General features: G+C 41.8%; 1 protein-coding gene across 1 annotated transcript in view; it reads left to right on the top strand.

Annotated features, from left to right (window-relative positions):
* Positions 1–20,369, top strand: part of LOC311056855 (beta-1,3-glucosyltransferase-like) — a 62,017-nt gene extending 41,648 nt beyond the window's left edge. Inside the window, exons 12-16 of the mRNA XM_084073694.1 lie at positions 11,851–11,950; positions 13,421–13,540; positions 15,015–15,159; positions 18,098–18,238; positions 20,340–20,369. Coding sequence (XP_083929820.1) covers positions 11,851–11,950; positions 13,421–13,540; positions 15,015–15,159; positions 18,098–18,235 — 503 coding nt within the window. The 3' untranslated portion in view covers positions 18,236–18,238; positions 20,340–20,369. The remainder of the gene's footprint in view (positions 1–11,850; positions 11,951–13,420; positions 13,541–15,014; positions 15,160–18,097; positions 18,239–20,339) is intronic.
* The last annotated feature ends 644 nt before the right edge of the window (positions 20,370–21,013 follow it).

Genomic DNA, 21,013 nt, shown 5'->3' with positions numbered 1-21,013 from the left:
AAGTTAACTTTGAGCTGCATCCAATACATCCACTACCATTCCCGTCGGCTTTACCGTTAGGCCGCTAGGAGCAGTTGAAATTTATTTTTGGGTTAAAAAAATGAAAATAAAATCAGTCAAGAGAGGGCACTTTTTTAGCGATGTATAAAAGGGCAGGGGTTCAAGCCCCCTTTCATGTCTATGTGTGCACGTGTATGGCCTTGAACACAGCAACGGTATCATAGTGTGTAGTGTGCAGCGAAGCCAGCAGCAGTCAGTCTCATTACAGACAGCCATGGTGAACACAACAGTGACCAAATAATCAATCATCTGTTTTTCTGGAAATGTGTTCCACTGCTGTGTGGTCTCCTGGATGTCTCTTTCTCAACTATGATTTATGGTTTCATATCAGAGTGTTTTGTTTAAAAATAGAAATGCAAGTTTGTAGAATAGCCTACAAAGAAATCGTTCCCCCTTAACTTGACGCTTGATTTGACGTTAATATTATACAGTTTGTGGTGACCAGCAGCATTGGATATGATGCAGAATTTCCCGATGATCTGCAGGAAAAGGATTGTTGAAGCTGTCTTTACTGTATGTCAGTGTTGGATTACGGTGGTGTAAATTATAGACACTCTTTTACCCCTAGACACAGTTTATCTCTCAGCACTTAGATTCATTCCTCGTGAAAGCAACAGCACTCACCATTGTATCCTCTACGAGAAGGTACAGTAGGTTGGTCCTCCCTCTCTGAGAGGAGAAAAAGGCACTGGTATCTGTTCACCTTTAAGGCTATTGATGGGGAGTTACCACCATACATCACATTGCTGTTAGAGTGGGAAAAAAACACTTACCAGACCCGCTCAAGTGACTCTGCTTTCTGCTTTGATGCTCCTATTTCATGGAACACTCTACAACTCACGCTAAAAATCAATGCCCGAATATCCTATGGACAATTTAATAACCTGCTCTTAAATTTCAAAATGTAATTGTTTTTAACTCATTTTTTGTTATGGTTTTATTTGTTGTTGTTTCTGTGTTTTATATCAGGACGTGTCTTAATTGTTGATTTTTGTGCATGTAATCTCGACAACATTGCAAATGAGGGTGAACTTCAATGCTCTTTTCGAGAATAAATAAAGGTTTCAATATGTAGGAAGAATCCAGCAGGATAGCGTTAGTATCGCAGCTTTTGATAGAGTAAACGTAGTTCAGCTGTCACTGGCAGCGTAGTGAATGCACCGTGGCACATCAAAGCTGTGCACATCCCTAATTAGATTCAAAGCCTAAGTAATTAATCATTAATTGCTTTCAAACTGTCCCAGATTGGAGTTACATTAATTAGTAAATGGTAAATGGTAAATGGTGCATTTATATAGCGCTTCTATCCGAAGCGCTTTACATTGATTGTGCCATTAACCCATTCACACACACATTCATACACCGATGGCGGAGGAAACCATGCAAGGCACCAACCTGCTCATCGGGAGCAATTAGGGGTTCAGCGTCTTGCTCAAGGACACTTCGACACTAACTCTAAGGGAGCGCCCCAGCCCGGGATCGAACTGGGAACCTTGCGGTTTTCCAGTTCACTCTACCCGGCCACTCTACCCATGAGCCGCCACCGCCGCCCCTATTAGGAGAAGAGAACTGCCATGCGGTCACTTTGAAAAACAAAATGTAACACTGCTAGTTTGATAAAAGTAGAATGAATCCCGTTCTTTACTAATAACCGGTCTGTCATACAATATACAATAAAATGTCGGGCTGTAATCGGAGTGAGGCTTAACACATCACCCGCCAATGTATTAAACATCGTTTGTTATCCCCTTGCCAGCGTAATTACCTTCATCCGATGATATTTGAAATGCCGTGGAGGCGACATTGTGTTCCAAAAAAAACTAAAAAGGCGGAGGGAAGGGGTAGGCGGAGGGATCTGTGTATTCAGACGAACCACAACATTCCAACCGCAATCCGCCATTTTGGGGCTGGGGCCCGCTGAAAACAGTGGTTTTCAATGCAAAAAACAGCAACTGAGTTACAGCTGTTTTTCTGAAAATCCCATCGGCAGGGCGGGTGGAAGTGACGTTTTTTTGGAATAATGTCACATCCACATACTTCTTCTCTGATTGACGACGGATCATCACAGAGCTGTGTTGCGGTGCCTAAAACAGCGTGCCTAATTTTTTAATAGAACGACTTTATGCGTGTATGGCAGGAATTGTGTTAATAAAAGGTGATCTCAGGTTGGTCTCGAGTATAGAGACCTTTATTCCGTGGGTAAATTCAGGTGTCATACATATCGGTAGCTATATTAATATTGCTGTTAAATAATAGTCTATAAAACCAACACATCTCACTTGAATATATGTTGATAAAACCGCATAGGAATCAGCAGGCATGCTGATTATGACCATGAAACTATGAAAACATTTAGAACACTCTGGTATCTCTCTCTCTCTCTCTCTCTCTCTCTCTCTCTCTCTCTCTCTCTCTCTCTCTCTCTCAGCTTTCCTCATCTTCTAATCCAGATGACCCTCCCTCCTTTCAGAAGTCAATTTCACACTTGGACGATCCGTTCTACCCTGTTCGATTCCCGGCCAGTCGGGAATGTCAATATAGTCTCTCTCTCTCTCCGTGTTTCCAGTCTCTTTACACTGTATTATCAAATAAAAGCTCAGAAAATCCGCACAGAATAACGTAACTAGTCAATTTCACGGTGATACACATCCCAGTCGGGATACCCCAGTCAGAAATACATCCAGTGTCCCCAGTGACACAACACTTTGACCGTAGGGGCAAAGGATGGTATACGTACGGTCAGATTGACAGTATTTCAAATAAAAAAAGTCACCTTGAGTTGAATTGTAAGCGTTGGAAGCCAGAGAGTCAGCGCTCTCCCCTGTTCTCTACCTCAATGGTTCTCAACCAGTGGTCCGGGGACCACAAGTGGTCCTTGAGGCGGCTCCAGGTGGTCCCCAGCTAAATGATGGAGAGTTGATAACCAAATGGACCCTTATAGATCTGAATATTGTTAAACATCTGCATTACTTGATTTACAAGAAGTATTCAAGTTTTGGGTCTGAGAGGCTAAATCTCATCAAATGGTGGTTCCGTGGCTCAATTGCCGAATAATGAATGGACCTTGATATGGGGGTATACGGGTTGAAAACCACTGCTCTACCTCTCTCTGTATCTTTCTGTATTTCTTTCCTCTCTTTCACCGGTCTCTACTTACCAGAAGCACAGGCTGTGCTGACAGAAGGCTATTATAACTTAAGTTTAGTGTCTGTGTTGATGATGCAGGAAGCTACGGTACAGTAGGAAACAGATCAGCACGTTCTCAAGGCACATGTCTGCTCCCTGGACAATAGTACACACAGCCATTCAATGCGATAACCTTATCTGCCAGAGGACATTGTTGTTGTTTGTCTTGTAAAGGTTCTTGTCCAACACGTGACGAGCTTGCAGATCTGCTATTTTTGAAAAATCGTGAAAATGTGTGCAAATCTTTGAATATATATATTTTTAAACCGAACAATTTCAACTCAAATCTTTGCTTCTGGGACCCCCAGGAACAAAATATTTTGAGATGGGGGTCCGTGGCCAAATACATATCATTTTGGGGGTCCTTGACATGAAAAAGATTTAGCACCACTGATATAGAAACATTAGTACTTTTTTTTAGAATACTGTTGGGATTTAGGAGACATGTAGAATCGGCTTCAGGTCTTAATGGGTTAAGCTAGTGCGGCACTGGCTGGAGGTGGATTTATCTATCTAATGTTCACACCCATTACCCTGACTGCCAGAGGTGTTAACAACTTCACACACTTCTAGATTTCGATTTTAGTATCAATACTGCAATGTAGAAATACTCTGTTACAAGTAAAAGTCTGGAATTCAAAATGTAACTTGAGCAAAAGTACAAAAGTATTGGTATCCACTATCCAAATGTACTTAAAGTAGCAAAAGTAAAATCACTAAAACGTTTGAGAATAGCTGATCTACAAGCTCACAACGTGTCGCAACGCGTTGTGAGCTTGTACTGTAGATTGGCTATTTTCAAATAGCCTATGTATAAAATAGGGCTAAAGTGGTTAATGTATGTTTTATAATGTAATCATTTATATCTACAAAGTAACTAGTAACTAAAGTTTTCAAATAATTGTAGTGGAGTAAAAATACAATATTTTCCTCTGAGATGTAGTGGAGTAGAAATAAAAGTATAGACAATTGGAGATACTCCAGTGAAGTAAAAGTACCTCAAAATTGTATTTAAGTACAGTACTTGAGTAAATGTACTTAGTTACTTTACACCACTGATATTAACTGTCTGTACAGCATGAGTCTGGGCTCCTCAATAGGCTCTGGATATTAACCCATTAAGAGCGGGAACGCATACTGTGTCATTTCAAGATTTCTTTGGCTATTCAAAAATAGCAAATTTACAAGCTCACATAGCGGCACTGAGCTTGTAGATCCGCTTTTTAAAAAAAAAGAATCGTGAAAATGTGTGCAAATCTTTGAATAAATATTTAGCGAACACGATATTTTGAGATGGGGGTCCGTGGCCAAATACATATCATTTTGGGCGGTCCTTGACATGAAAAAGTTTTGAGATCCACTGCCATAGAAGGCACAAAATCCTAGTTAACACGTTCTCCAAATAAAATTATCCCACCGAGACACTTTCAATCATCAACACCTCATTCTTGACAAAACCTAACAGTGTGGGCCCGTCACCTCACACCATTAGGACGAGCCCGTCTCCAGCAGAACCCTGAGGTAACCGTCGGCCCCCGCTGTTCCGTCACGAAAACATCACGGTGAGAGGCAGACCGAAGGAACACCAAGACATGTCACATCATGCATGCCGTCATCGTCTTCTCACGGAATTCATTTAATCCGTCTGGCCGCGTTTCACTGCAAATGAACAATGAACAAGCTCACGATGCGACGCATTGTGAGCTTGTAGATCTACCATTTTCAAAAGATGTTTTAGACATTTTATTTTAGCCGAATATGTACACATTTATATGTGCCCTCGCATTCAGGGTCTGGTGATGCTGTAGAAGGCGGGCTTTTCTCGTTTTGCTAATCTAAACGACCCGATCGGGATAATCCAGTATGTGAGCCAATCGCCAAAGAGTACCACTTTGCCCCATCTCAGAAAAACGGCTGCACTCTCAGACTGAATAATGGGAGTGAAACGAAATGAAATTCAGTGTTGGGCTCTATTAGTCCTCCTCAATGGGTCCAATTTAACCACGGGGAGAGGATTTCCACGGCATCAATGACTCCTCCATTTACCTCATGCCAATGTCCTCTGCTCCTCTTCACCACGGAGCCGAGTGTCAGAGTGACACGGAATGTCTCGTCCTCTACTCTTCAGTGCTGATGGAAGCGTTCTTTAGTGGTGGGAAAAAAAATGTTCATTTCAGAGAACGAATGATTTTGTTCACGTTCACGGCAATGATTCGTTCACGTTTGGTAGCGCTGTTTTCTAGTGAAAAACACTATCGCGGGAGCGTTATTATTACGTCGCGCATACGGCCCGCCCTCCCGTCCTTTGTATGGGGGGAGGGGAATCACTGATCAGGGGCATGAACGATGGCGCGAACTTAACAGTTTCAGCAAGTGAACGAGTTTGTTCACGTTCACGGCAATGAACTAACAAATCGATCATGAACGACCCACCCATCACTAGCTTTCTTTACGTACCAACATCACAGTGCAGAAATACTCTGTTCCAAGTAAAAGTCCTGTGTTCAAATTGTACTCGTGTACAAAAGTATTGGCATTACAATATGCAGTACTTAAGGTACTTACAGTGCCAAAGTAAAAGTACTCATTATGAATGATCTTTTTCAAATGTTACAACATTTCTCCAACTTTTTTGTTTATTGAAAATAGCAGACACCACAACGCGTCTGCGTTGTGAGCTTTCAAGCTCTTTTCGAGTAAACAAACTGTAAAATAGGGCTTAGTTAGCCTGGTAAACCCTCCCTCCGGAAATCTCATTTCCATTTGATTCCAGGAGTGAGTCTGGCCTGATTGCCCATTGTGGGAGTTTCTAACGGAATTACCAACTAACCGAGCCAATCAGCGTCCTCGCTCATTGTTTTGTGATTGACAGCGGGGGTAGGCCAATCAGGTGGAACCAGAGTTGTTCACACGTCATTAATCAATACACCTTTCATACAAGCTGCTCATTAACATCAAAGACAAACCAATTACTCCTGGTGATAATCACTGCAGCATAAAGTGGCTTAATTGGACATCATAGGGCCACTTGGACGTCAAAGCTACATTACTCCCGCCCATCTCCAGCCCACAGCCAAATTGCCCATATAGGTCTGCAGGCCAGACTCACTCCTGAAATAAAATACAATTGAGATTTCTGGAGGGAGGGTTTACCAGGCTAGGGCTTAGTTGGTTGATGTACCGTATGTTTTGTAATAATAATCTAAATCTACAAAGTAACTAGTATCTAAAGCTGTCAAAAAATTGTAGTGGAGTAAAATGTACAATATTTGTCTCTATATATATATTTGATATGTAGAGGGAGTAGAAGTATAAAGTATCAAAACACTTTATTCCTCACGTGAAGTAAAAGGCAAGTACCTGAGTATTTTGAGTAAATACGTATACATTACCTGGCTTCCACATGGTTCTCTGCCTGTATTTTTGTTCTCTCTCTCTCTCTCTTTCATTCTGCTTCGAGCCACCAAAGCCACTCTTTTTCCACCTCATATCCCAGCTTTATCTCTGTAGGCTGACAGAATCAGAATCAGAATCAGAATCAGTTAAAGAATCAAGGTAAAAAAGTGGGTGAAATTCGTTTTTTTACATCATTCCCATCGCAACGTTAATTTCCATAGAAAGAAGAGGGGGGGGAGAAGAAGAAGTGGGGTGGGGGGTAAGTGGGAAGGAGATCAGACAAGAGAACAGCAGAAAGGCCAAACAAGTTATCTACATATTTACAAAAGTACCTGAGATAAGAAACAAACTAAGGTGCCGGGGGGGGGGGGGGGGGAGAAGAAGAAGTGGGGTGGGGGGTAAGTGGGAAGGAGATCAGACAAGAGAACAGCAGAAAGGCCAAACAAGTTATCTACATATTTACAAAAGTACCTGAGATAAGAAACAAACTAAGGTGCCTGAGCATAGCAGCAATGTATACTGTGCATGATATACTTATGGACGTTAAGGTGCTTATAGAGAAAAAAAGAGCACAATAAAAAAAAGACAAAAGTCAGTGCGTTATACATGGGATTAAGGTGCAAAAGGTCAGTGCGTGTCCCTGAAGTTGGACTGACCCTGGTATAATCCGCAAGTAGCTCCATGAGGGAGAGCAGCAAAAAAAGGAAAAGTCATTGTACCTGGTGTAGTCCACAGGTGTGTCCGAGGGGGAGCTGGCACAGCCTCCCTGCCTCTTTTTCTCTCTCCATTAACGTCAATCTACTCGCCCAAATAGCAGCCCAGAGGCTTCGAGATGGGCCTCTCATCTTCTGCCCACATCGCCCGTCATAGCTGAATGACTACGTCCCCCCCCCCCCACAGCCCAGGTAACCCTGAGCAACACACTTAGCCTGGTTCCAGACCAATCGGCAGATTATGTCTGGCCCCTCTCAATAGAGATTGGATTTCTCTCCCTCCGAAGTTGTTTTTTTTTATTTGCCACTCGGACATGCAGGTTCCTCCAGACTAATATCTACGCAGTGATATTAGTCTGGCCATGCCAGGCTAACACACGTAACCCATAACTGGGCAATGAATCAATGACACTTACCCACTGCTCCTAATCATTTAGTTAGGTTGGGTTAAATACAGAAGACAAATGGCAAATGTATTGTGGCAAAAAATATATTATTGTTATTTTATGTATCATATCCATTGTGAATATCTCTGGTTGACACTCTGCCTAAGGGGCGCCGATTTATGTCTGCGCTTTTGGGTGTGCAACGCACACACACGGTCAGTGCGCGCGCACTGACTACATTTGCGGTTATTTTCCAGGTTTGTTACCTTTTTGGGGGGGTTTTGTTACCATAATGCGGTTAATTTTGGTTAATTTGGTACACAAAATATACTCCATGAAGTGACGATGTCGGAGTTATTTTCTTTTTCTTTTTTTGTGATGAGTTTGTTATGGATGCTAGTCATTTCCCCTGGGTGCTTTAGCCCCCAGGGATTACCTGGGCTGTATTTTTATATTGTGGTATTGCTACTCTTACTTCAGTAAAATATCTGATATAAATACCCCCCCCACCCCCCATATCTCCTGTCCCTCCCTCTCATTCTCTCGGGCGTTAAGACATTTGGTCCGCAGCTTAGCTGTAGCCTCGGGCGATAGATGTTATCGATTTTTGCATTATGCCCGTCAGTCTCGGTCAATCACCCCTATTATCCACTGGCAGCTCCGCGTTTCACGGTCCTCCTTCTGTGCCAGATTATTTTCAGATTTCCATTTTCAGAAAAGTTACGGTGTTTACATCCGTCAGCTGGATGGTACATCTGTGTGTAGAAATGGACTCATATTCGGTGGTCAAAAAGCCACATAATAGTATGATGAACCATAGAAACATTGTATTTAGTGAAGCTTGACTTGTTTCTGAATTGAATTGAAAAGTTTATTGATTTTAGGATTTTAGCCTACTGGTATGGACTATGAAAGTTAAGTGGGGAAATAGTTTATCTCTCCCTTTTCGAGTCACTAATGGTGTCAGACAGGGGGGAATTTTCTCCCCTATTCTTTTTTATGTATATATGGATGATCTGTCTTTCCGGTCGTGCGCCTATAAGTGTAGTTTAACTCATTCAGTGTTCTTACCTTTTCAAGTAGTCACAGAATATTTTTCTCTAGTATGATCGATCCCCTGATGGTTGCTAATCACGGAAGGTTTCACTGTGCTTCCTTAAAAAAACAAAAACAAGTCATCGCTTGTTATACGCCGTTGAAATATGTCTCGCCAAAAATACATATAAAACACAGGAGCCGAGATTCAGGATTTTCCCCAAATACTTTAAACAGCAAGTAAATGGAGCAGTAAATCTTCGGTTCACGTTATCTCCTGGTTCTGTGTAAAAATAATAATAATATTAATAATAAATAAAAAACTCAAAAACACAACAAACACGTCATTGGCACCCAGGGCCTATGGGGAAAAACACGTCAATGGCACTGAATGAGTTAAGATTACATTCAATTTCCCCCTTAAATTATAAACCCCCTGCTGTTCACCAAACTATTTCTGTATGTTACCTGGTAGTAACATATATAAGCTTTGAACATTATTTGTGCTGTTTGGTAATCCACAATGTCCTCAAACTTTGTCATTTTGACTGTAAAAAATAATGAGCTTGTATGTTCCTGGTAACCCACATTGTTTATTATACATATTTCTCTTTTTTGTAGAGTTGTTAGTGCACTTAATGATGTTTTGTAATTATTAACCCAAACCTCTAAATAATATTGCAAATAGGGCAGGACTAAGGAACACTACAACGTGTGAAGTGATTTCTGATCCAATACCTTCTTAACTTTATTTATAACTACAATACTCCTTGATACCTTAGTTTGTATTTGTTTTATAGGCCTATGTGATTTCCAGTTTATTTTTTCATCTATGGTTACCCCCCAAAAATGTATTGATATAAGTGAATTCATATCCATCCAATTCAAAGTCTATGCCTATTTCAGAACTTAGCCATGTTTCCGTTATAGCTATTATATTGAATGGCTGTGCAAAAGTTACTAGGTACTTCCTAATGTTTTTGAAGTTGGCATATAAGCTTCTGCTGTTGAAATGAATAATAGATGGCTTTCCCTCCGATTTGATGTTTCTTTCTGCTCTCTGTTCTTGGACAGTCTCTTGCTTGGATCCTTTTGAACTATCCAATGCTTTCAGTTTCGTTATACCAGTGTTTGAAACTGTGTTATTTCGTTTGGTTTTGAAACTTTGGTTACTTTTCAAATAGTGTAGGCAAAAGCGCTTAGATTTTTCTCAGTTTTGTTAAACCAATGTTTGCTTGGATTTTTTTAATACATTTTTTGTATCAATTTGTCCGATGTTTTCAGCTTAAACCAATGTTCGAAACTGTGTTACGAGAGAGAGAGAGAGAGAGACTTTTATATATATAGACTATTATATATATAGACTTTTATATATATATATAGTTTCGTTTTTTCAAACCTTAGTTACGTATCAAAAAGGGTAGGCAAAATGAGCATCGGCTTCAGCCTACACCTTTTCGGTGCCACTAGCATTAGTGCACTTAACTGCATGTATGTATATCTGCTCTTTTAAATGGACCGAAATAAAATGTACTACTAATACAGCAACGATTTGTACATACAGACTGTGAGGTCGGCGATGGCTGATTTAAGCAGTCACACTTGGCCTGAGTCAAACTAATCAGACTTGGGTAAAGATTAGATTTGAAACTTTATTGCAAATATTTTCAAACAATGTGCATCACTTGGATAAAAGATAGGGGTTCAAGGATTTCAGAAAAAAAAAATCTTCATTTGCAAATTTCCGTTGGGAAACCTGGCCCACTGCCCGCAAAGTGCCGCAGAGGTCTATTATCCCTCAACCGGCTGCAACCACACCGCATCATTCCAAAGCAATGTTTTATATAATATAATTAGGTCTTCTGGCAGCTAAACAAATGATGGCCTTCTTCTGAAATGGAAAAAAGTTTAATTGCGTTGTTGTTTGTTTGTTTGTTGTTGTTGGTGTTTGGAGTCAAGTCACCTGCAGTGGAGCGATAAGGGGCACAGAGCTAGCAGCAGTGTTGGGAAAGTTCACTTTCTACATGAACTAGTTCAAAGTTCAGTTCACACATTTTAAAATGAACTAGTTCAGTTCATACTTCATAATTCAAGATTTTGAACTAAAGTTCATGGTTTCTATTATAGTTATTTTTTTCAATACGTTGCTGTGAGCTATTATTTGTCAAAATTATTGCCACAGCCCATATAGAACCACAGACAGCAATTATTGTATCCGTTTTAACACTGCAACTCAGATTGTTATTAATAGTAATACTATTAGTATTACTATTAGTATAGGGATCAAAGTGTTCCCTACATTTCTTTGAGCAGTATATATATATATATATATATCTTTTTCTGAAGTGTAATACGTTTAGAGATCCCTAAGAGGTTCACACACATCAGTGGGCACAGAGCAGGCTTTGAAAGCATCCTCTGAGATCACGCATCAGAAGCCTTTAAAAGCCTGCTAAATTCCCACTATCGCTGTCTGTAACACACACACAATTCGATTTGCTGGGAGGGATGGGGGAGAAAATCCATGCCACTGCTTTTGATTCCACCACCCCACCAGTCGTTCATTTCATTTCCATGGCCAGTGGGCCCCCTGAGCAGAGAAGCTTGCTGTGTTCTCAAGGACAGCAAAATACAGATTTTATCATTCTCTAGCTCAGTGGCCTTGTGGTTATAGAGTGTCCGGCCTCACTGCCTGATGCAAAATGACGTACTATTAAAATACTACAAACGCACGCACGGCGAGATTTTGTGGTTTTTAAAAGCTATAATAGGCCTATAGATTGACATCATTCATTTAATTCCAGCATTATTTCACCCGCGGTTTATCCAATATTAATTTATAATTATATTTGATTGACCCAAATCCACCCAAATTGCGGTTATCCGCGGTAACCGTGGCTACAACCGCTTATTTTTATTTGCATTGCAAAACAATTCGATGCGATACAAAGTCAAACGATAGGATATTTTGCTGTTTGCATATCGATATAGTAGATCGTTGAAAATTAAAAAGTATGTTTCGATGCAGTTATTATAGCGTTACACCTCTAATGACTTCCCTTGCTCTCCCCCAGGGCATTGTGGGAAGACTTTTGCCATCTTGAGGCGGTTCCTGACTGATGCTGTGCCGAATGCTGATTGGCTGCTCATTGCCGATGATGACACACTGATAAGGTAGAGCAATGTGGTGGCTTAGTTTGCTTTTGAGAATATCATTCCATCCTTAATATAAGCAGGACATTACATGAATCTCGGACTTCATGTGACCAGCCTGTGGCATCAGACGTCTACACAGTGGTGGAAAAAGTACTCAAATGTTTTGCTTAAGTGAAAGTATCAATACTACTATGTAGAAGTACTCTGTTACGAGTAAACGTCCGTAATTGAAAATGTACTTGAGTAAAAGTACAAAAGTATTGGTATCGAAATGTACTTAAAGTACCAAAAGTAAAAGTACTAAAATGTTTGAAAATAGCAGATCTTCAAGCTCACAACGCGTTGCGATGCGACGTGTTCTGTGCTTGTAGATCGGCTATTTTCAAATAGCCTAGGTATAACATAGGGCTAAAGTGGTTAATGTAATGTTTTAGAAATAATTGTAGTGGAGTAAAAGTACAATATTTGCCTCTGAGATGTAGTGGAGTAGAAATAAAAGTATTGAAAATTGGAAATACTGCAGTAAAGTAAAAGCACCTCAACATTGTACTTAATTACACTACTTGAGTAAATGTACTTTGTTACTTTACAATATCAATGTGACGTTAAAACGTTACCACTTGAATGGAATATGAGGAGATTCCTACATGCTTCATCAACTTTCTCCAAAAGCTGTTCTAACCAGAGGCAGGGACTGCATCCCCTGCCTATCTATGACAGTGTAACCTGTGAGTAGCCTAATGTATTGCCTTAGCTCAGCTGAGCCACGTTATAAAGTATCGAATTCTGTACAGCAGGCTACCCTTTGATTGCTTGTTATTCTGAAGGAAATGTGTTCAAACGCAACGGAATTTTGAGAAACCATTACGCACGTTGCATGTGCTCAATGCGCAAATGTTAATGTAGGCAATTAATGTATTTGTGAAAGATGACCCTGCTATAAAAGGTGTATATTACTAATTATGTTCAAACAGTTCAATCCAAAATATCATGCTGTAATTGTTAGGCTGCATTTACGCACCTGCTTGTCATTAATGCTTAAAAACATCTATGACCGTTATTTGTATCAGATGTCCGATGCATTTTAATCATGCCGGACGTTTAAAATCCTAGCACGACTCCTGACACACACACACACACACACACACACACACACACACACACACACACACACACACACACACACACACACACACACACACACACACACACACACACACACACACACAACCCTGTGATAGACAGCTAGCCTCTTACAGAGCCACACCATAACAACCAATTTGACCAAAGAACATTGTTGAACTGTAGTTTTGATTGAACTTTGAGGTTGGGAACTGCGTATTTTTAACCGTGTGTGTGTGTGTATGTGTGTGTGTGTGTGTGTGTGTGTGTGTGTGTGTGTGTGTGTGTGTGTGTGTGTGTGTCTGTGTGTGTCTGTGTGTGTGTTTGCGTGTGCACTTTTTTGTGTGCGTGTGTGTATACCTCCAGTCTATCCAGACTGAGGAGGCTCCTGAGCTGTTATGACCCCAGGGAGGCAATCAGTGTCGGGGAGAGGTACGGCTACAGTCTGGCTCGCAACGGATACAGCTACATCACTGGAGGAGGAGGGTACATACTGGAAGAATATATACACTCTTAACCCAGTGGTTCTCAACGTCCGTGAGGGTATTGCAAGTGATCCCACTTTGAGAACCATTGCCATTATAGAGGGACAATTTAGGAAAAAAGAAAAAAAATCACACCCTGTGTGAAGGAAGCGGTGCCTTTGGGGCGGGGCTTAACTCATTTCATTTCGTCCCTATTGGTGGTCTGAGTCCACTTACCAAAGTTTTACTTGGTAGCATGCTGCAAACTGGAATGATGGCTGTTTAAAGCCCAGCCAATGGGCAGACAGAGGGGGCGGGGCTTAAGTAATTACAGTTCGTCCCTATTGGTGGTTTTAGTCCATGTACAAAATTTGTACTCCCTAGCATGCTGTGAACTTGAGTTATGCCTGTTTAAAGGCCAGCCAATGGGAAGACAGAGGGGGCGGGGCGGGGCTTCAGCAATTCATGCTCGTCCCTATTGGTGGTCTAAGTCCACATACCAAATGTGGACTTGGTGGCATGCTGCAAACTGGAGTTATAGCTGTTTAAAATCCCGTGCTCATCCCGTGCTTGGGGGTCCCTGGACCCCTCTTTGATAACTTCAGCAATAAATGCTCGTCCCTATTGGTGGTCTAAGTCCACATACCATATTTGGACTTGGTGGCATGCTGCAAACTGGAGTTAAAGCTGTTTGAAATCCCGTGCTCATCCCGTGCTTCCACGGACGGACGGACATAACATACGCTGGGGGTCCCTGGACTCCTCTTTGATAACTTCAGCAATTCATGCTCGTCCCTATTGGTGGTCTAAGTCCATATGCCATATTTGGACTTGGTGGCATGCTGCAAACTTGAGTTATAGCTGTTTGAAATCCCGTGCTCATCCCGTGCTTCCACGGACGGACAAACATAACATACGCTGGGGGTCCCTGGACCCCTCTTTGCTAACTTCAGCAATGCATGCTCGTCCCTATTGGTGGTCTAAGTCCACATACCAAATTTGGAGTTGGTGGCATGCTGCAAACTGGAGTTATAGCTGTTTAAAATCCCGTGCTCATCCCGTGCTTGGGGGTCCCTGGACCCCTCTTTGATAACTTCAGCAATTCATGCTCGTCCCTATTGGTGGTCTAAGTCCACATACCATATTTGGACTTGGTGGCATGCTGCAAACTGGAGTTATAGCTGTTTGAAATCCCGTGCTCATCCCGTGCTTCCACGGACGGACGGACGGACATACGGACAAAGTCAAGCTTAGAGCGGTTGGCACCACTAAAAAAAAAAATCCCCTTCAAAATTTCAACATTTAAAAAAATAGCAACTCTACAAGCTCACAACATGTCACATTACATCACACGTTGTGAGCTTATAGATCATCTATATTTCACTTTAATGTACATAATTGTGTGTGTGTGTGTGTGTGTGTGTGTGTGTGTGTGTGTGTGTGTGTGTGTGTGTGTGTGTGTGTGTGCGCGCGTGCATGTGTGTATGTCTGTGTAGTGTGGTACTGAGCAGAGAGGCCGTCTCCAGGCTGGTCTCCAGTGGTTGTCGTTGCCATAGTGACGATTCTCCTGATGACATGGTGATGGGGAAGTGTCTGTCCTCCCTGGGAGTCCCAGTAACTCACAACAGCCTCTTTCACCAGGTACACACACACACACACACACACACACACACACACACACACACACACACACACACACACACACACACACACATGTCTCCGCCATATATGGCAGCTGCCAATTATAGCAGAGACAGCACAATACTTTTGCCTCCTTTTTGGGCATCCCAAGTTGTTGAAGCCCTCTAACAACTAGTGTGTGGGTATGTCCCAGGCTGCCAAATATAAAAACAAATACCGTAGTCTGCACCTATAACCCAGCCTCTGAGATGGTATGTAGGAGTGGTCGTTATTTAATGACGTTGCTTGGTCATAAAGGCTTCCTCTGGAGTCTAGGCTAAGGTCAAAGGTGCATGCTATCTCTAACACAGACACTTCCCTGGACTCTTCATCAACCACAACAACATCTGGTGTATTAGCTGTCAAAGATGTAAAGATGTCTGGGTTATCACAGAGATGGGAGATGGAACATGGATGAAATGACACAAGATTTTTTGTACATTCTCACTGTAGATGCATGATATTTTGATATGTCCTTCGCTATGGGTTCTACTATTCTATCGTGATGTGCTAAGTACTGTACATCCCTTTGCATGCATAGCAGCCACTCAAGATGTGCGACAGTGTTTCAGTGACCTGTTCCGTGGTGTGGTGCAAGCAATGAGGAACCTGAGTGCTGGGCCAGATGGAAAGATTGACTCCGATGGGAAAGACTTGTAGTTTGGCTTGAATGTGGTGATGTCCTCATTGAGTGCAGTGTTCTTAACACATTCTCTGCCAGGTATTAACTCATTAATTGATTCATCCGCTACCCGCGGAAGCCACGTTGTGGACACGGATGTGAACAAAGGCTGCCTGGGGGAGGGGGAGGGTCTCTTCTATCCACCGGAACAACATTTGTTTTATCGTCCATTCTGTTGTTATCGGAAGTTGAAATATGGCTCGCTTTCATTAAAGAAAGAAAGAAATCCGAGCTAGATGTGTTTTTCTACATCTCATAACATGGGATTGAACGGAGTGACGTTTTTTGGGATGACATCATGTCTGCTTCTATGATTCTCTCGCAGTCAAGGGATCATTCATAGGTTGGGGAAGAGCGCCCTCTAGTGTAATTTGTAAAAAAATATATTATGCTCTGACTCCCTGGCCGGTGGGACCTTACGCCTCCTTAGGGTCCAGGAACAGGGAGGATCGAGCCAGCTCCCTAACATCCTTTACATTAAATTACATTACAGTCATTTAGCAGATGATTGTATCCAAAGCGACTTACAATAAGTGCATTCAACATGGGTAGGGGACGAAACTACTAATCACCAGAAGTATTAAGTACATTCTCTTCTAAAACAAGCAACTAAGAGTATACCTAGCGCTAAAGTAAAAGTGCAATATATCAGCTACCTACTTTCATAAACAGATGAGAAGTAGGAAAATCAAATGAGCAATGAGCAATAAGTGTATCGAATAAACACAATCCAATAAGACAAGAGCTTGTACAACTAATTGACAGCAAGTAGGCCAGGCAAAGAGGAAGGGTAGTGTTTCCTGAAGAGGTGGGTTTTCAGCCTGCGGCGTTGTCGTCGTTGAGCATTTTCAGGAGGTGGGATATCCTCATGCTGGTGTATATCCATTCCACGTCTGGCACCTCCAGCCCTCCCTCCCACTGTGGGTGATAGATGGTGTCACAGGTTGCTGTGTCAGTTGAGTCCAAACCATTTTCGCACCAGGCTCACTGTTTTGTTGTTCATCTCACACAGTACTTTCTGTTGAATGTGGACATTGGAGAACAGGCGCTGAATTTTAGAGAGTGCCACCTGTCTGACAGCTTCCAACTTTATAGTCAGAGGCAGTGGACATCTGTCAATCAGGTCCAGCCGAGATGTGAAATCAGACAGGATGTTGTTGACCTACTCCTTCCATTCTCCATGATGTTGATTTTATGTCCAAGGGTCTCATGGAGTCATACACCTACCAGGCACACTGACACATCACGTTCTGTATCCACTGATTGGTGGTAATTATAGAATTAACTGCACTCCATGGACAGCCAGTTTTAATGCCTATCTGTAGACGTGTTGGCTGGTTTAGCTGTTTTCCACAGAGTACTTGGATAAAGGAGCACTGGTACACATTTTTCACTATATACATAAATATCTGCGGCAGCTGTATTTCCCCTGTGATTTAATCATGACATTGTGACTTAATGTTCCAAAAGCATCTCTGAAGTCAAGGAACACCAAGTACAGTTCACAGGACCCATGCTCTCTCTCTCTCTCTCTCTCTCTCTCTCTCACACACACACACACACACACACACACACACACACACACACACACACACACACACACACACACACACACACACACACACACACACACACACACACACACACACACACACACACACACAGCAATTGAACAAAAAAACAATTTTTACCTTTTTTAATTAGACCCGTCCCATTAAAGTAAATAAAACATGAGTGTAACAATTAACACTCATCTTTTATTCACTTTAATTACAAGCTAAAACATAAACCTTGGTTGTAAAAAAAACAAAGTTGTCCTTTAAGTGCACATGCCGGAAGGCCAGTAAGGAGCGAGATACAGTCAGGCTGACTCCTGGGTGAGGAAGGGTCTGATCCTCCGAATGTCAGGCATAACTCCAACTGTAACCCCTAAACCTAACCTCATGTCAATCCTTTTCCCTAACTCTAAAAATGTTTTAGAGTTGTACTCTTAGAATTGTTTGTTTTTAAACCATAAAACAACTTTGTCTTGCAAGGACCAGGAAAGGTATCATGTCAATGTCTTTTCTCAAATTATTCTACAGTATATACACGCGTATGCATGCATGCACGCACGTGCGCGCAGACACGCACACACGCACACACACACACACACACACACACACACACACACACACACTGAGATCAATTTGACAGCAGTGTGTTTGTCCCGTGCAGGCTCGTCCAGATGACTACTCCAGATCCTTGCTGTCCCAGCAGGAGGTCATCTCCTTCCACAAACACTGGAACATCAACCCGGTGGCTGTCTATCAACACTGGCTGCTGGACGCCGCACACCCAACACATGAACTCTAGGAGGTGTGTGTGTGTGTGTGTGTGTGTGTGTGTGTGTGGGTGTGGGCAGGGACGTGCACAGATAGACTCTAGGTGGTGCTAGAGCACCTGCCCTTTGCCTTCTTGACCAGAAGTGCCCTTTTTTCTTTCAGTTTACAGTAGGGGTCTTCAACAGGTCCGGGACCCCTAGGGGGTCCTCAGAGTTACTACAGGGGGTCCGCCAAATCCTTTATGTGATATGATTTTTCTTTTTACCATAACCACTCGAAACCTAGAATCCCTTTTCTGAGGAGAACTTTAGCCAAAAATAGCAGATCTACAAGCCCACAACGCCTCGCGCTGCGAGGCGTTGTGGGCTTGTAGATCTGCTATTTTTGGCAAAGAGCTATAGGTGTAGAGGGAAAAAAAGAGCAGACCAAGTAAACAAAAAAAAGTATAATTTACTTGAGCACCTGCCCCTCAAAATGTCTGTGCACGCCACTGTGTGCGTGTGTGCGTGCGGGGCACAGGATTAACCTCTTGAGGATGGACCCTCTCTAATTTGCAAGTGACAACATTTTAGGATGGCACTCGGTGCCGCGCTATGAGCTTGTATATCTGCTATTTTTGAATAGCCCAAAGCGCAAAATAATGTTTTTTAGCTCAAATCTAAAAATGAGACAGTTCCAGGTCTCAATGGGTTTTAATGAATACATTCTGGCAGTGAAAGAGCCAAACAGTTTGATCAGTCAGCACGCAGGTGTCATCACATCAAACTGAGTGAGAATTAGATTAGGGACAAAACCGTCAATGAAGGCAGTGGCGCTGTCCAAGGTGCTGAACTCTGTCATCACCGTGCTTGCTGGCCCTATATATGAACTCTCACCTGATCGGCGGTATTGAGCAGTGGTGTCAAGTAACTAAGTACATTTACTCAAGTACTGTACTTAAGTACAATTTTGAGGTACTTTTACTTTACTGGTGTATTTCCTATTTTCAATACTTCTACTTCTACTCCACTACATCTCAGAGGCAAATATTGTACTTTTACTCCACAACACTTATTTGAAAACTTTACGTACTAGTTACTTTGCAGATGTAAATTATTATATTATAAAACATACGTTAACCACTTCAGCAGTATTTTATACATAGGCTATTTGAAAATAACAGATCTACAGTACAAGATTAAAGTAACACAAGTAAAAGCACTAAAATGTTTGAAAATAGCAGATCTACAAGCTCACAACGGGTCGCAATGCGACGCGTTGTGAGCTTGTAGATCTGCTATTTAATCGGTTACTCAGATTATCTATATTTAATCGGTGACTCAGATCATCTTCACTGAGAGAGGAGAGGAGGGCACAAAAGAGTGTATGAGGGGCGTCTGAAGTTCAGACGTTCCAAATGGCTGAAGCTCTCATAATGATTCCTTGGCATGGATGAAGTTCCTCTGTCGTCACATGTCTGTTGCTGTCTCTGTCTTTGTCTCAAAGGTCATGTTAGGCTGGAAAATTGCAATTAGCTCCAGACATCGGGCCGGTGAAAAAGAAAAGCAAAATGGCGCAATTTATCTTTATTATCTCTGCAAATGAGACACATTTCAAATGGTCTGTAGCAACTCATAATGTAATAACGGCTCATAATGTAATAATGGTTCATAATGTAATAATTTAAATGTAATAAAAACTCATAATGTAATAATCAGCTCATAATGTAATAAAAGAATTAGCGCATAACGTAATAACAGATTTTTCTATAATGTAATGTGGGAATCTAGGTGACTGGTGCACCCACTGCACCTGACCTGGTCATATGACCAGGAAGTATAAAAGCCAGCTCCTCCCAGTAGAGAGCCATTTGTCTCTGCTGTAGGCAGCATGGTTCATGCAGGGAGAAGGAGAACACATGGTAGGCCAAAAACTGAACCTTGTAGATCTGCTACTTTGTGCGACCCTTTTGTTTGTTGTAGCTCATGCTAATGTTTAGCTTATTGTTTGAGCACATGTTACTACTGGCTTTTGTATGTTTGGTTGCCTATTTTCTGTTGAGCACATGGAGGCTTCCCATTCTCTTTAGCACTTTAATTTAGCCAACAGCATTGTGTTTTATTATCTTATTTTAATGCATTTATTTATTATTTCAGTTTTACAAATGAAGTGACCTCCTGGTGGTGTCTGTTCTATCTGCCCTACCTGGAGACACGGGTAAAGCAGTATACATTTTATGCATTGCCTCTTTGTGGATTTTAGTGTATTTTAGTTTGTAACATCACTGTCTTTTATACAGCAGCTCTGGTGTTGAGGTTGCCCCCTCGCCTTGGCCTTGCATTGTGTGCACCATTACTGCAACACAAAGTAGGTTTTAAGCTGTTTTGTTCTTTTAATGATTTGAATATAATGTTTTATAGTGTGATACTAGGGCTGGCAACTAATGCGTTTTGTTTGTCTCCTTAAAGGGACCACACCGGCCACTGTTTTCCACTGTTAATTTACTCTTTTTGTTTTGTTTGTTTGAGCCATCTAGCCAAGGTACACTGTAGGCATAGGTTTTAACATTTATCCATATTGGCATATTTTAACTGTTTCTCTGTTACAGTTTAATTCATGTAACCCTGTTCAAGGCCGGGTCCGCCCTGCTGCACACGGCTCTCCTCTCAGCTTGGGACTGCACTGGGGACCCCTTTGGTTTTATTGGTGTGTATTCATATAACCTGGCACTGCATGTTTTGTATTTGAGTTTTGTATTTATATTGCATAATTTCTTTGAGGCCTGTCCCCTTTTCTTTTCCCCTAGTTATTTTGGTATTCACTGTGTGCA

Source organism: Gymnoscopelus microlampas (assembly GCF_963454915.1).
Source record: "Gymnoscopelus microlampas genome assembly, chromosome: 12".
NCBI lineage: Eukaryota > Metazoa > Chordata > Actinopteri > Myctophiformes > Myctophidae > Gymnoscopelus > Gymnoscopelus microlampas.
This window is presented reverse-complemented; position numbering and strand designations above follow the sequence as displayed.